Source organism: Dermochelys coriacea, chromosome 4 (genome assembly GCF_009764565.3).
Source record: "Dermochelys coriacea isolate rDerCor1 chromosome 4, rDerCor1.pri.v4, whole genome shotgun sequence".
NCBI classification, from domain to species: Eukaryota; Metazoa; Chordata; order Testudines; family Dermochelyidae; genus Dermochelys; species Dermochelys coriacea.
In genome coordinates, this window is record NC_050071.1 from 13817182 (window position 1) to 13834014 (window position 16833).

The 16833-nt window shown below is 41.7% G+C and overlaps 2 protein-coding genes across 4 annotated transcripts in view; one reads left to right on the top strand and one right to left on the bottom strand.

The window, feature by feature from the left end:
* The first annotated feature begins 1465 nt into the window (after positions 1–1465).
* On the top strand, positions 1466–16729 carry GRSF1 (G-rich RNA sequence binding factor 1). 2 transcript variants are annotated; one of them, XM_038399922.2, is made up of 10 exons: positions 1466–1778; positions 3364–3517; positions 4505–4660; positions 6516–6659; positions 8889–9024; positions 12249–12436; positions 12581–12705; positions 14188–14323; positions 14579–14660; positions 16552–16729. In XM_038399922.2, the coding sequence occupies exons 1-9, from the start codon at positions 1485–1487 to the stop codon at positions 14635–14637; spliced, it is 1392 nt and encodes a 463-aa protein (XP_038255850.1). In that variant the 5' UTR covers positions 1466–1484; the 3' UTR covers positions 14638–14660; positions 16552–16729. The 2 variants fall into 2 exon arrangements, with proteins under 2 accessions (XP_038255850.1, XP_043369619.1); XM_043513684.1 differs by lacking the exon at positions 14579–14660.
* RUFY3 (RUN and FYVE domain containing 3) overlaps positions 6531–16833 on the bottom strand; it is a 95761-nt gene continuing 85458 nt past the window's right edge. Inside the window, exons 18-19 of one of the 2 annotated variants that reach the window (XR_006281018.1) lie at positions 7985–8173; positions 6531–6780 (exon numbers count right to left, since the gene is read on the bottom strand). Coding sequence is in view for 1 of the 2 variants with exons in the window: in XM_043513677.1 (XP_043369612.1) it covers positions 8120–8173 (54 nt within the window). In the remaining variant the exon portion in view is untranslated. Of the gene's footprint in view, positions 8174–16833 lie in introns of both variants that reach the window. The other variant, XM_043513677.1, reaches the window with a different exon arrangement.

Consider the following 16833-nt stretch of genomic DNA (forward strand, 5'->3'; position numbering starts at 1 on the left):
CTCCCCAGTGCCATGTTGGAGCCTCCACATTTATATGACAAATAAAATGTGCAGAATTTTAAAATACTGTGGGCAGAATTTATAATTTTTTGGCACAGAATGCCCTAAGGAGTAACACTTATAATGCTACAGCACTGTAACTGCACCACTGTAACACTTGAGTGAAGACACTACCCGCACTGATGAAAGGGCTCTTCCCGCCAGCATAGCTATTCTACCTCCCTGAGAGGAGGAGAATTCTCCCGTCGACCTATTGCTGTCTACACCGGGGGTTCGGTCTGTTTAACCGCGTTGCCAGGAGTGTCGATTTTTCACACCCCTGACTGATGTAGTTATACTGACCTAATTTCCGCGTCAGGCCTTATTCATTTGAGACAATTCCTCTTTTTCCTGCTGCCTTCAGCCTGTTAGTTATACAATTTCTTTCTCCTTAGTGACCAAGCTTTTCAAAATGAGAAACACGTTTAGAAGGGAAAATGGGAGAGGCCAACATGGTGAAATGATGAAGGCAGGGACGTGGGAGTCCAGATTCATGGGTTCTTTTCCCACCTCCGCTAGACTCACTGTTTGAACCTAGGTTTCAGAGTAGCAGCCGTGTTAGTCTGTATTCGCAAAAAGAAAAGGAGCTGTAGCTCACGAAAGCTTATGCTCTAATAAATTTGTTAGTCTCTAAGGTGCCACCAGTACTCCTTTTCTTTTTGTTTGAACCTAGAAAAGCTACCCAAGCACACCATGCCTCAGTTTACTCACCCGCAAGATGGATATATTAGCTATTATACAACCACCTCGCTCTTACGTAGCACTTTTCATCACTAGACGTCAATGTGCTTTACAAAGGAGGGGACCCTTGTTACCCTGAGCCACGGGGAGGTGAAGCCCCTTGCGCAAGGTCACCCAGCAGGCCCGTGGATTATCCGGGGACAGCACCCAGGTGCCCTGAGTCTCGCCCGGTGCTCCAGCCACTAGGCAGCAGGGCCTCCCTCGATCAAAGCGCACGAAGCTAAAGGGCGACCAGGCTCCCTTATTCGGGGTGGAGCATCCACACAGTCACGGGGAGCCGCCGCTCCGGACGAGGTGCAGACAAGCCCCAACCCCTGCCTTGGTTCGGTCTAGCCGAGGTCTTTTCGCCAGGGGTTTCAGCGACCTGGCGGCGGGGGGGGGGGGGGGGCTCTCTTCTTCCAGGCTCGGAGCGTCCACACGGGGAGTCACGGGACACGACACTCCCGTAGCCCAGGCTCACGGCCCCCTAACCCCGGTACCACCGCAGGGGCTAAACCCAGCCCGCCCGCGGGAGGGCGCAGCCCGGGCCCCACTCGCCGTGGAAACCAGGCCGGGGCCTGCCCCACCGCGCCAGGGCCTCCTGGGAAGGGGAGGCGGAGCCGCCGCCGCCCGCCCCGGGCCACCTGGTGTCCCCGCCGCAGCGCATGTGCCGGGCCCGCTCCGCCCCCGCCGCCGCCTCGCCTCGCCTCGCCTCGCCGCCGCCCATGGCCGGGACGCGCTGGGTGCTGGGCGCGCTGCTCCGGGGCTGCGGCTGTAGCTGCAGCAGCTGCCAGCGCACCGGGGCCGCCTGCCTGACCCTGCCCCTGCGCCCCGCCGCCGCCGCCGCCCTGTCCGGCCGCCGCCGGCTCCTGCTGCTGCTGGGGGCGGCGGCCGCGCAGCGCCGGGGCCTGCAAGTGGCGGTGGCCGCCGGCAGCCTGCCCAGCCCGGCCGGGCCCGGGTTCGGGGCCTTGCGGGGCCCGCTGCTGCACCAGGCCCACCCGGGGCGGAGCTACGGCCAGGTACGACGCCCCCGCCGCCGCCGCCCTCGGCCCGCACCCCCTTCCCCGGGGAACCTCCCTCCACCTTAGGGGTCGCTGCTCCCCGTTTCTTGGGAGGGGGGTTCCCAAAGGGGCCGCTGCCCTCACCCCCCTTCAAGGTCCCCCCAGAAAGTTGAAGGCGGGACGTCAATCAGGGGGAAACTGACCCCTCGATCTCTGGGGGATCTTGTGGGTGTTGCTTCATCCTCCCCTGACTACTCACTGCCCCCAGATCTCTGCCCCAGTCCCCCGAAATCTGCTCCCATTCCTTCAGTCTGTGGGGGGGGGGGGCTCCCATCTCTAGCCTCTGGGTGGGGGTCCCTCCCTTTTCCATCAACTCCCCCTTCCCTAGGGTCACCAAGTGGGGTCACTCTCTCCTCCCTAGCACCCACTCTGAGTGATACAAGATTTTCCAGGGGGTGCGGGAGGCTGTGTTTTCCCCTCATGTGCCTGTTCCTGTGCGTAACACCCAAACTTTATTGGCCGCTACGTCTGTTTATACCTAGGAGGTCAGTGGAAAATCCATTTATTGGAGCCCTTATAGGGTTAAGAAGAAATTCTTGTCACCCTTGGGAGAACTCCCTTGCCCAGTGTTGAAGGTCACCTCTGTTGCCTTCTCTATCATGCCTAGGAGGGGAGGACAGGACATTATCTGAGATGTTAAATACCCAGTCTCTTGTCAAGATAGCAAATTAGAAGCCACAGACTTTTTTGTATAAGTAACCTCTCTAAGAAGTGAGCTGTAGCTCACCGAAGCTTATGCTCTAATAAATTTGTTAGTCTCTAAGGTGCCACAAGTCCTCCTTTTCTTTTTGCGAATACAGACTAACACGGCTGCTACTCTAAAACCTCTCTAAGAATGCTATCGTTCTGTAAAATGACTGAACTGTTGTGTATATAGGGTTTTTTTCCTGTATTGTGTCTAATTTCTTGAATACTGAGATTTGTGTCAGAAAGCTTTTTTTAAAATGATTAATTGCCCAAATCTGCTAGATTTGTAGCATAGCATAAAATGATTTTCAGAGGTCTTGTGTATCCTGTTGCCATTAGGCAACTGGCTCAGGATCACTAAAATTAAGTTTCTCATTACTTGCTCAGCTCATTTATTTCACTATTCCTTCCATGCTCTCAATGAGGAGTGCGTGGACTTTTCAATCCTAACAAAAAGTAAAACATGGTGAATTTTTCACAAAAACTGGGTCTGTGTTTGAGTTTATAACAAAATATGAATCATCTGAATAGCTTTCCCTTTTTTTCCAAAGATTTCAGGCACCTCTCAGTCATTAGGCATTATCTGTGGTGGAGACCCTGAAAAGCAGACTTTAAGAAATAGCTCTTTTTGTTTGTCATTTACTACTCTTGGGACTGAAAAAATCTGTATAAGAAGCAATCCTACAGTTTGATGGGGTAATCTAATAGACTGTTTTTATCTCTGTTTACTTTGAGCTGCTGGTGAGAGCCTGCACAATATTTATTTAATAGTTTTAACACTGAAGGAATGATCACTGAAACAAGTAGCTGAGCAGCTGTTGTTCTTAAAAATAATACTTTTTTTCCTTTTTCAAAGGATTCGAGTTCCTCATTTCAAGATGAGTATCCTCCACTCTCAGAGTATGAACCAATTCCATCCAAGACTGGAGAGGAAGATGATGTGTTTCTTATCCGAGCCCAAGGATTGCCATACTCTTGCACTGTTGAAGATGTGCTTAACTTTTTTGCTGGTATAATATCTGGTTTTATACAGAGATGTGATGTGGTTGAATGTTTTTAAATATTAATGATTGAACCTAAAACTTAAATACTGTGTTTACCGTTCCATTTTTATAAGTATTTGATATGGTGGAGCTATTTATTGTGTGTTCAGTCTCTCTCTGTCTCATAAGGGTACAAATTAGGGCTGTCAAGTGATTAAAATCATTAATTGTGATTAAAAAAATTAATCCTGATTAATCGTGCTGTTAATAGAATACCATTTATTTAAATATTTTTGATTTTTCAAATATTGATTTCAATTATAACAGAATAAAGTGTAGTGCTCACTTTTTTATTACAAATATTTGCACTGTAAAAAAACAAATAGTATTTTTCAATTCACCTAACAAGTACAGTAGTGCAATCTTTATCATGAAAGTTGAATTTACAAATGTAGAATTATGTACAAAAAAACCCTGCACTTATAAATAAAACAATGTAAAACTCTGCTTAATTGACAGCTCTTGTACAAATAAATCATTTAACTTTATTTTTGAAGTTATATTTTAAAATACACTCATTATTTGAATTACAAACTCAAAAAATAAAAATTTGCCAAGCAGGTAAGGCCTTGATGCTTAATCTGATCCAAGTAGGTAGATCCTTGCATCTGTGCAGACTCTCTCTGCTGATTTCCATGTGGGTATAAATGTCCACTTGTTTAGAACAGATTGTAGGATCAAGGCCTTAAATTTATAACCAGTCGAAATTAAGGCAATGTATGATCCAAGTTGTGTGTATGTGGAAATATCTCTATCTCTGTCTATAGATAGATAATGGCATCTGTATGGCATTTATTGTCCTGTATTTGATATACTGTAATGTGCTGCTTAGGTGAAATTTTTATACAAGATCAGAATGTTCAGTTTTGATTGGACAGCAGATTATGGTAAGGAAGAAACACAATAAATGAATACTGTGTTGTTTCCTTAACTGTGTCTTGTGTAACTTTCTAGACTGCAGGATTCGAAATGGAGAGAGTGGGATACATTTCCTTTTAAACAGGGATGGCAAACGCAGAGGAGATGCTTTGATTGAACTAGAGTCAGAACAGGATGTACAAAATGCCCTAGAAAAGCACCGGAAATATATGGGTCAGCGGTATGTGGAAGGTATGTGTAATCCATCTGTTTTGAAGATAACCTACATATATTAAAACAGGCACAGAATATTTCGGAACAAAACTAAAGTTATATATTGTGTGGGAAACAGAGGGAAAAGTGTTGTAGAAGTTAAAAGGACTGGAACGGTAAATACAAGAAATGTGATTGTGGTTGTGAAGATTGTTGTATATCACAGTGTCAACACACGCACCATTTTACTATTTAGTACCTATAAGCAAAAACCTTTAGACATTGTTCAGTGTTGTGTGGGGTTTTTTTTTTTTTTTTTAAATAACTTAATTCTAAAGAGAGCCTGGAGGGTAACTAGAGTTAAAGCTAGCTTCCTGTTTTGAACTTTATTTTCATATATGCTTTCCCTCTCTGCTCTCAAACTTCACCAAAACCAAATGAATCCCCTTAAAAGCTCAAATACCACATCTTATCCCATGATTCCATTTTATGAAGGTTAGGCAAATAATACCAAGAGTTCTGGAGAGAAGGGGATTGAAAAGTCATTGTTTACTCTCCAAGAATTCCCTTACCTTTTTTTGCTTGCCATTTCTCTGAAATGGATTTACATACTTCAACCTTTTCTCCTCCTGTCATTCTTCCAATAGAGCTGTTTAGAAAATGAATTCTTTTCCCATGGAAAACAATATTTTGTTTTTATCAAAATTGTCCACAAAAAATCAAAACCTGAGACACCTTGTCCAAAAATAAAAACATTTCATTTTTGAAATACCCAGGTTGTGGAGGCATCTCATGTTCCCATCTTCCTCTATAGGCTGGGATTCCTGGTTGGACTCCATCTTTCATGATGCATCACAGTCTCCCCTCTTGATGAGGGAGGCTGTGCATCGTAACATTCAGATGGCTGCAGGGCATTATATATTCCCAGGGAATTCTGCACCCAACAGTTCTGCGCACAATATTTTAAAATTCTGCAAAATTCTACATGTTTTATTTGTCAAAATAACACACTATAATCATGACAGTTTCAATTATTTTGAATTTCAAAATTTCAAATTTTTCAAATAATTTCAAAATACTTGTCAGCAAGCATGTCTGTAACAATAGACTACCAAAAAAAAAAACCGCAGGAAATGTTTTCTGACCAATAGATTTATTACTAGGCATATTAATACAGAACGCTGAGTAATTCATTTAAACTAGCATACAGAAACATATTTCCTGCACCCCTCAAACAATACAAAGGCTTGGGGGAGTCGGGAGCCAAAGGAGACGGAAGTAATTGCTGGGAAGAAGCTTGGGAGTGAACCTGGAGAGTTAAGTGTGGGTGGGAGAAGTATGGAACAGGGTTTTGGGTTTTTTGGAGCGGAGGAGGGATTGTTAGGGAGTTGGTGAACCTCCCCCATGCTGACCCTTAGCTTCTCCCATTCAGTCAGGCACATCTGCCCCCACCCCATGTGTCCCTGCACCACCACTCCCCATTCAACCAGGAATATCTGCCCCTTTCCCCTTGTGTTCCTGCACTGCCACTCCCCATTCAACCAGGCATATCTGCACCCGTTCTCATGTAGCCCTGCACCTTCACTCAGCCAAGCATAGCTGCTCCTGTCTTCATCTGTCCCTGTGCCCTGATTCAGCCACCCCCATTCCCACACTACCAGATCCGTCGGTTGCTGTGTGGCTTGCAGGTTTGAAGGTGATTCCTTTCCCTATCACATAAGTTGTAAATGTTTTTTAAACTTTTCGGGAAACCCATGTGAAAACTACAGTTAAAGTTGAAAGAATCCTATTGCTTCAGCCCAAAACCAAGAAGAGACTTTATTCAGGGTGACTTTGCAGGGGTTGGGGTGCAAAGGAAAATATACAGTCTAGTCTTGTCTTGTATTCTTTGCAGTTTTTGAAATACATAATGAAGATGTAGATGCCATATTGAAGAGTCTGCAGTCCAGTTCATCCCCTGCAGTTAATGATGGAGTTGTACGCCTCAGAGGCCTTCCTTACAGTTGTACTGAAGCAGACATTTCAGAGTTCTTTGCAGGTGACTTAAGACTCTTCTTTTCAGCTAATATCTTCTAAATAATATCTTCTGCTTAGCTGAGGTAAATTTGAGTTGTAGAAATTCTCAAGTGCAATATGGTGATGTCGTCTTCTCATGCTGTCTGCAAGACATGTTGATACTTATGGCTCTCACAATTACTGGGCTAACTGCACCTCTGACCCCTCCTGGTCTGACTGCACACCTTCTCAGGTGTGGTGGCATCACGCAGTTTTCCCACTCTCACACCAAGCCTTTGGCTGCAGTCCCCTTTTACTAACTGTGATTAACTGAGGTCTGATTTAAATTCAGAACCTGCTCCCTTTTCCCTCCAAGGGCTGTGACCAGTGGTATCCAGTGACTAGACAGCCTTCTTAAAGCAAACTGGTTCACAGAGTTTAAGGCCAGAGGAGACCATTAGATGATCTAATCTGATCTCCTGTATATCACAGGCCACCAGCATCCACATGCTAACCCAACCACCAAAATTAGACCAAAATGTTCTATCCCACAGGAGACTACACCACTGTGTGCCACAGGCAGAGAATAGGAAATCAGAAGCATTTCAGAGAAAGATCTTAACAATAAACAGACTATACACATGTCTTTCAGCCTTCTGCATGGGGACACTGGCAGGTCTAAGTTTCCTGCGGATACCCCTAAATGACACACTCTGCCCTTAACTCACAAACTAGTTCACCCCTTTACTTCAGGCAGTGTGTCATCCTGCTCAGTCTTTTGATCACTCTTCTTCACAGCCGCTAAGTCATTTAACAGTTTTTAACCCTTTGATCTTTGAGCACCCAGCTCTGGTAAAACAAGCCTTGCAGCTCTGTAGGAAACAAAATATAGCATTCTTGAAGCCAATCTCTTTGCTACTGTCTTTTCAGTGTCTGCTGGGATGTGCCCTCACTGAATTAAAGCAATATAGGTGTATAATAAACCTTTCACTAGCCCTACTATATTTACACAGTCTATCTTGGTCACTAGGTCACCTACAGTATTAACACACATGTACGCAGCAACTCCTCATCTGCTGCTTTGGCATCCTCATAAGGCAATAGTGCAGCAGTTACAAATTCTGCCGACGGCTTCTAGAAGAGGAAGGAGCAGCACCCATTAAGACTTAGGATGCATGCCCAGCATCAAAGCAGAACAGAATCCTGTTGCTAAAGGGTGGCCCACGCTGATTGGGGAGAGAGTTGGCTTCCCTTCTGGGCTCTGCAGGATTGGCTTCAACTTTGTAGAGCCAAGATTAGGATGAAAATAAAATACAAAAGTTAAGGCACCTAATAGATAAAATGGTGTCAAAATGAAATATCACTTACGGTATGTTGTGCACCTCTTCATAATATGATCACTCCTTTCCTATGTAGTTTGAGCATTGAAATAGTTAATGTTGATATTTAAATGATCCTCACTAGTTAACACATGATTGAGAGAAATGTGAACTGTCAAATTCATCAGAGCCACTGTTTCAGGTTGTCTGCAAACTCAGGCAGATGTTGCTGTGTCACCTTCAAAATGTGAACAGAATGTGTTTAAAGTCATAACAGCTAGATAGGTATTCATTAATGAATATAACGGAGAACAAGATGACAGCCCTCCAGAAAAAAAAAAAAACAGGTGAACAACTCAGCCCAACCTGGTCCATTTCAATCCTTGGTTTAGAGTTAGTATAGCGTTTTAGAAGCTCTACGCTATGACAAACATCATGATTATATATCTGGCTTCTCTAAAGTGTGGCAGAAAGGATTGCACAGTGGAAAAATAATCAATTTAAGTATGGTTGAATACTTCCCCTGACTTCTGCGTGGGCTGGTAGAAATTGAGAATGTCTGACAAAATGAGCACCTGCCAGCTGTAGAGTAGGGAGAACTTGTTCATGTGCTTTAGGTCCTATATCCTTAAAAAAACAACCCCCCCCCCCAACAGAAGAATGTAGAGAACTGAAATCTTGTAGTAATCCACTTTATTTTCCCTTTGAAAACTCAGGCAGACCAACATTTCAGAGAGTAAAGCTCATATAAAAGTAAACTTTATGTACAAATCAAGGAAAAGGTAGAAAAGGAGTAAGTTTTTAAAAAATCCAAAACGTTCAGTACTTGATCAGTTATATTCAGGGCAGCTTGTTAGTTCAGAAGTAGGTAAGTTTTCATCTATTTAAAACAAGAGAAGGAAAAATGCATATGCTACAGCTCACATAAAAAAAATGTTTTTCCCCCCCCAAAGGTTTGGATATAGTTGAGATGACTTTTGTAATGGATCAGAGAGGAAGAAGGAAAACAGGAGAAGCTTTTGTACAGTTTGCAGCACCAGAAATGGCAAATCAAGCCTTGTTAAAGCATAAGGAGGAAATTGGGAATCGGTATGTGTTTCAGTGTGGTTAACTAAGTGTTTGTTACATTAGGACTTTAATCTAAGGATACAGAATAATTTAACACTTGTGGATCTAAACAGTGAAAAAACATAACTGTGTTCACCTTTTTGTTCCAAATTGTTCATTGGACAGTATGCTCTTTCATTCCCCCTCCTTGCCTTGATCACCTTGCTTTTCACTGGGTGATGTGTAGATTACCCAGCCATACATGCTAGTATGAGTGTCGTTTGAAACATTTTGTGCAGAGTGGAGACTTGGTGAGATGTTTTGATGTAATATTTAGGATTCTTAAGGGAATTGGATGCCTTTCTTAGACAGTGAAGGTTAAAAAGTTTCTGGGAGATGTAGTCCATTACTGTGGCCTAATCCCAGGATTCTGGCTTTAACAGTGCCCATCTAATTTAAATGGGACCATTATGGAATAATTTGTAGGAGAAAGGGTAAAGCATCTGCTGGGCTGGGATAGTCTTTCCAAGGCAATTTTTTTTGATGCCTGCAATTGGATGGAATCTGGTGCATGCCAAATTTAAAAAAATTGTTCTTCTGAAACGTATTTTAAAGAGGTCTGAGTCATTCCTGTCAGAGGTATCCAGAGGGAGGAGTAACAAACTGGGTTGTGTCTGCTTTCCTTTTAATTAGAACATAGCTTGACAAGTATATTCCATCTATTAAAATTCTCTCAATGTTTAACATTTTTTTCCTTCTGTTTAGTATTTGTAGATGGTTGCCATAGCTACCTTTTTCTCTGGGTTTTATGTTAACCTATTTTGACCTGTAAATCATACTTGCTAAAACCTCTAGCATCTTTGGTCTCCTTTGCATTTCTTGCATTGTATTAGTGTTATCTGTAATGAAGAGATCTTAGGTTTCAGAGTAGCAGCCGTGTTAGAGCTCACAAAAGCTTATGCTCTAATAAATTTGTTAGTCTCTAAGGTGCCACAAGTACTCCTTTTCTTTTTGAAGAGATCTTAGTTATACACAATACTAAGCATGGCTTCACCAAAGTGAGATTGTTACCTCTGTCAATACATATAAAATCCTTATTAACACATCCCAGGAAAACTGCTTTTGCTTCTTGTAGTTTCAAGATACTGCGAGCCTCTAATCTGACATCCCTTCTTTCCCCTAGATTTTCTTTCACATTATTGCTTTCTATGTCCCCAGCTATAATTAGGAACAGACTGATTTAGCAATTGTGGTTTAAACACTATTGAGGCCAACTTTACTCTAACACTGTTTGCTCCAGCCTGTGTGAACAGGACCAAATCATGATGTCATTAGGTTCTTAATAAAAGGGTAACCTAGACGAAGGCCTAGGCTATTTTGTGATAACTTTCCCTCCTTTCATATGAATGGGGTCCTATTAGTATTCCTTGATATTGCAGTTCATCTTGTTCCGTTTTTCTGGAACCTTCTATATATCTAAATTGTGTGTTATCCCATTAATTTTCACTCCATTCTTTAAAGATTGGGCCCCTTGGCAATCATCTTCCATTCTGTTCTTGATTCCTGACTAATTTTGTATAATCTGTTTCAATAATTAACTGTGCTTCCTTATTAATATTTCCTTGTGTTACATCTAATAGCACCTTAAATTATTGAGAGAGAGGACATTCTAAGTGACTTTCCACTGTCCATGCAGCTTGCATCTCTCAGTTTAGCCACTGAAAATAGAATAGATGGTTTGTTTTCCAGCACTAGTACAGTGCTGATCCACCGGAATTCATACTGCTACAGGAGAAGTTCAAGTTTAAAATAGCTTTTTTTAAATGCAAATTATTCCTTATTTATGCAACAAAATGTAAATTTGGTTCTGAATTAAGTTGATAGCATCCTTTCAAACACTGAAGTAGACTCCATTTAAGAGGCCACATCTACACTACCTGCCGGATCGGCAGGTAGTGATCGATCCCCGATCGCTCTGCTGTCGACTCCGGAACTCCACCAGGGTGAGAGGCGGAAGCAGAGTCGACGGGGGAGCGGCGGCCATCAATCCCGCGCCGTGAGGACGCGAAGTAAGTGATTCTAAGTCGATCTAAGATAGGTCGACTTCAGCTACACTGTAGACTAAAATACCAAATTGATGTTCTATGTGGCTTTTTTATCATGACTGTTGCACAGAAATGTGGTTCGTCTCTTCTCTGGTGGCTCCTAATGTCCCTGGGCACCATCTCTGGGTTCCCCACCTTCCTGAATATTCTTTCCTGTCTTTTAGGAGCCCTTCTTGATAGCCGTTTTCATAATCTCAGCACTCCCAGTTAAGTGCTCTGGGATTTAGTACGGAGGATTGCATGATACCTAATAGCTTGTAAGATTTAAAGAACCAGAGTGGCTACAGGCTTGCTTCAGTCCTTTTGATGGTTTTATTCAGGTAGAAGTATGGAAGGAGGGACACAGAGGTGTTAGTGCATTTGTTCCTTGAAGGATGAGGGCTGTAATTTTACAGTGGATTTCAGTTAGGATAAGGCACTTGTCCCTCTTATGCTTGCATCTTTTACCCTGATTAACTTGATTCTTGATCCTTTGCAATTACACTGTTTATGGCCTAACCAGTTTTGTATCAAAACCTCAGTATTTCTAGCTAAACTTTAACTCTAGCCAGGACTGTACTGAAAGCTTTAATGAAATTTAACTGTATGAAGTCAGTGTATGCCATTAGAGCACCACACTTCCACTTTCTTCATCTGATACAATTGTTTCATCTCATGCTCTTTGGAACTCTGCTTATATATGGATCAGAACATTAATTTCTTCTACATGCTTTCCTAACTTATTCTGCTATTTTTAGTACTGAATTGGTCTGTAGGAGTGCTGAAAATGTAGCCACCATTCAAGAGGCTACATAGTCACATAAGTGGTGAAGAACAAACTGCAGGGTTTTAGAATCCCATTAACACTTGAAATCACTGTGACCATTTTGGATTTACTCTGGAGAAGCAGCAAGTAGTTTCTAAAGCTTTTAAAAGATTCATTTTAAATTGTAGAGGCAGGCTTACTTAGCTTTAAAACAACTGTCTGGAATTCTCTGCTTCTTAATGAATCTCATGCTAGCTGCAAGTTGTGATGCATGATTTCTAGCTTCCACAAAGCAGCATCCAGTAGGAACTCTGATAGCATGACACTTGAAAGTAATTGAACATTTTTGAAAATTCAGTATTCTTTCTCTGAGTGTGTAGGCATACCATGTAATCCTTTTTTCCTTTTAAATCTAGATATATAGAAATATTTCCAAGTAGGAGGAGTGAAGTTCGAACCCATAGCGGTTCATACAGGGGGAAGAAGATGATGAATACTTATCCAGCTGTTAAACTGATAAAAGAATCTGAATCAGTCTTTGAAGAAAATGAATTGAGTCAGACCCTACGACCAACAGCAGCTTGTGAAAGTGAAAAAGAAAACGGTGAGTTCTTGCTTGTTGTTTGTTCTTTGAAGCTCCTTTGCATATACTCTTGCTTTTGTCTGCACTGTGTACACATGCATACAAACCATTTTTATGGAAGAGTAATGTTGCAAGTACTAACGCTGCTTTTGTTCACCTGTGAAGAATCTTATAGAGAAGTGATTGAAAAGCCTCGGGATGCTTCAGAGTTCAGGAGTACCTCATCACCACTGCATTTTGTCCATCTGAGAGGTCTGCCTTTCCAAGCTAGTGCCCAAGACATTGTAAATGTACGTTACAGTATGATCACTTGAATATACAGCATTGGTGACAATTTAAACCCTGATTACACTTTGAAGAGTATCAATCTTTTGCACTATAAATATTTTAATGCTGCCTAATTTCCAGATGGATTGCAGGCGGAAACTCGGGATGTTTTAAAGAGTTGAAAGGACAAGATTCAGACACATTTGTGGGGGATGGTAGGTGGGAGCAGAAGTCAAGGGATGGGTGGGTAGAATAGGTTCAATAGCTAATTAAATCCTTATAGTTAAAATGGCCCACTTACTACTGTAAATTTAACTTTTGGTAGATGCACATACAATTTCTGCCCTGGAGTGTGAAATTCTCAGGCCTAAAAAATCCTCTAGCTCTGTTACAAATCACTTGGCTTGTAGTATCTGAGGTCATTATTCTATAGCTGAGTCCTCCCTCTTGGTTATTTTATTTAACATTTATGGTTTATAGAGCCTAGAGGCTTTAACTAGGTTGGTGCGCCATTGTGGTAGGCACTGTTCAAATGGTCTGTTCTAAAGTGCTGTCAGGCCTTGGTTTTGTGTTAAATTATTTGAGCTAGTACTGCTATTGGCAAAAGGCCAGAGCATGTGGAAAAGGTAAAACTAATTTGAATTCAAAGAGCACCAAGAACAGCAGAGCGTGAAGCTTCCTTAAGGGAATATTTTTGGTAAAGATGTTAAACAACATAGACTCATGCTTTCTTCTCCCCATTCTGTCTTGCATGTGTGTTTTGTTAAGAGAACTATAAGAACAGATTTTTACAATAGCTTAAGGCAAACCACTGTGGGTAACTGCTCTTGTGTACAAGTTCATGCCAGATCTTTTAAATAAACTTCTCCACAGATCAATCAAAAAAATGTTTGTTTTAAAACTGAATGGGTTTGATGAGATTTTTCCAATATAACCAGCATTTGTTGCCCCTGTTTAGCTGTAAGCATGGCTATGCAATCCATACAGCTGAGAGGGTTTTTTTTTTTTCTGGTGGGGGGAAAAAAAAGTTTATCTAAATAGAGGTAGGAGACATGGAGTTTATTCTGACAAGCAGGACACTTTTCCATGCAAGGTGGTGAATGTTGGGGCACATGAGCAAATTTAGTCAAAAGGGTTTTTCAAATAAAAAGGGTTCAGATAAATATGGTTGTACTTAGCTAAGCAGCAGCAAATTTAACTGACCATTTTACTTCAACTTGGGTATTCCCTTTATAGTGAGAAACCAAGTTGTAACAAAATGGTCAGCTAACTTTGATGCTGAAAGGAATCTTGTATACAAGTGGAAGAAAAAATGGTAACTGTAAAATATTTTAATTCCATCAAATAGGAGTTCAAGGTTTGTTGAAATATTAACAGTGCAATAAGCTTGTAGAATTAAACTGCATAGCTTACCTCCTCCCCATTGCTCCATCTTGCCTTTCAGTTTGACTCTTACCTGCTGGCCATATATACTTGATCTTCCACTTAGATTTTGTTTTCTTTAGTTTTTTGCTCCACTGAAACCTGCAAAAATCACCATGGAATATAATTCCAGTGGGAAAGCTACAGGAGAAGCAGATGTACATTTTGAGACTCATGAAGATGCAGTTGCTGCTATGGCTAAGGACAGGTCACATGTGCGTAAGTAGTGCTTACATGTTTTTCTGCTGTGCAGTCTTGCAGTTGAGCCCGGTAATGCCCGTCTTCTGGAACAGCTTGTCAGGCCTTGAGCTGTCTACTGATCATATAGTACAGAGTACCTTTCAATGTCTAGGCCTTGAATTGTTCAGGCCTGAAATGATAACTCTGCTCAGTGTGACTGTTACATGCACTATATAGGCGCTTTTTTTTTTTTGTTATTCAGAAACTTTAAACCATTTTGTAATTATTCCCCAGAGCATAGATATATTGAATTATTTCTGAATTCATCTCCAAAAAGAAAACAAGATTGCTAGTGACTGGCACAATCTCAAATTAGGTAAGTGTATTACTCCTTCCCCCACTTGAAATGCACGCTGTTTCCAAAGATGGACAATTTGACCCTTATTTCATAGGCACATTCATATAGCACACTGCCTGTATGGAGTACTTCAGCTATTTAAGACAAGTAGCTTAAAGTCAAAATCTAAGTCTAGACTGTTCAAACAACCATACCTAAAGTTAAGCATCTAAATTTATAATGAATTTCTCATAGATGTCTTATTTCAGGTACCCAACTTTGAACATTTTACCTAAGGACCCCATCCAACTCCTGTTTTAAAATATTCTTTTCATTAATGGAGTTGGATCAGGCCCTCATTTAGACAACACTCAGTAAAGCATGACAGAACTGAGCAGGATGCTGTGGTACATAAGACTCTTTATAGCTGGACAGAAATTGATAGGACTGAGTTAAGCAGTGAACTTGTGCTGGAATTCAGGTTTTGAAGTGTTGTCTCCCTCTCCTCCAACCCAAATCCACTGATTCTTTGATTACTGTGGAAGGTGAAATGAAAGCTTAGGCTCATGAGTTTCTCAGTTGTGGAACTAATTTTTGTGAGTTGCATGTACCTGAAAAATGTATTGACCATTTCTACAGCAGTGGAGTGCCATGAGAAGCAAAACTTGTAACCCTTGATTGCATTTGAAATAGCTGACTTGTTCAACATTCTTACTTGGTGACATGGGAGACACTTTGCCTACATCATGAGTGATGGAACTGGGCAAATGAGAGAATGTATATGAGGGAGCAATCTTGACTTTTTTTGATCCAGCCTCTGAATCAAGTGTGGTGTTGCCACTGGCCAGGATCAAAATTTGTTTACTTAAGCAAATGTCTTTTAAGGCTTTTCATGATAACAGCTGGCTTTGTCAGTCATCCTTAAAGCCCATGTTGTGGCTGTGCTTGGACTGTGAGCCTGCTACATAAAGTCCACCTGACAGAGAACCATCATGAGCTTTGTTCAAGCATTGAGGTGGAAGAAAGCAAGATGCTCCACAGAAGCATAATACTTGGATCAGCTGAGCCAAGAAAAAATGGTGGAGATTAAACACATGCAGTTGAAGTTGTTGCTGATTGAAGCCTATTTAACCTGATGAAATGTGGTTGCCTGTAGTGAACACCTGGAGTTGCTGTCCTACTGCAGGGAGATTGTCCTCAGGCTATAGGGTGCTGAGACACAATTGTTCATTCTTCCCTTAAGTGTCTTCTGCAAAATATAAATGGTGGCTTTATTTTTTTAAATTAACTTTGAGTAGAACTTTAGAATATATTCCTTGTGTAGAAGTGTGTTCCCATCTCTCTCCCTTCACTTTCCGAGTCTGATCTCTGTAGCAAATGCAGTGGAAGATGGAACCTGCTCAAGTGCTACATTGATTAGGTTAGAGGTAAGAGACTAGTTGAGTTTCAAGGCTTTGATCATCTTTGCCAGATGTAGCAGACACTTATCCATGCATAACTTGAAGACCATCTCCAGTACTGCTTCCTCAAGTAACAAAAAGCAGTAACTTTTCTACAGTCTGACAGGAGTATTTAGCACCATCTATGTATGACCTCTTTAATGGGCATGCTGGTGAGCAGTCTTATAGAAAATGGGTTAATTTGCAGAGCATGATTTGGTTTAGCTCTGGGCTTGGATCTCCTCCAGTTCAGCAGACTTGTCAGAGGACCTGCTTATACCATTTTAAAGAACTGCTCGTTTCAGTGGTGGCTTAATTTAGGTAAGCTTTGAGTGTTCCTGACAACTTAAAAGTTGTATTAATTCTTGTTGAGAGTAGAGAACTCTCAAACAACACTAGGGGAAGGGTGTTGGAGTGGAAGAAAAAGTTAGCAATTGCCAAATGAGAGCTTCTGATACCCAAATCTCTAACATTTTTTCCTTTCTTTTCAGAATGAAGAACTGTTTCGTTTGCTCATCCTTCTTGGAGCTAGAATACAGGTGCTCCTGTTCAGTAGCAAAGATAAACCATAAAGGACATCTTGTTTTTCTAAAGGCAATTCAATCTGTATCTCAAATTATTCAGTATGGGTTTGTGTAGTAAAGCGCACAATAAATGGTTTTCACGCTGCGGAATTTGTCTGTAAAAACAGAATAAGGTTGATTCCTTAAACTGTCCTTGTATTATAGTAGTTGTTACAGTACAGGCAGGGGTAAGTTCTGATCTAGGTTGTT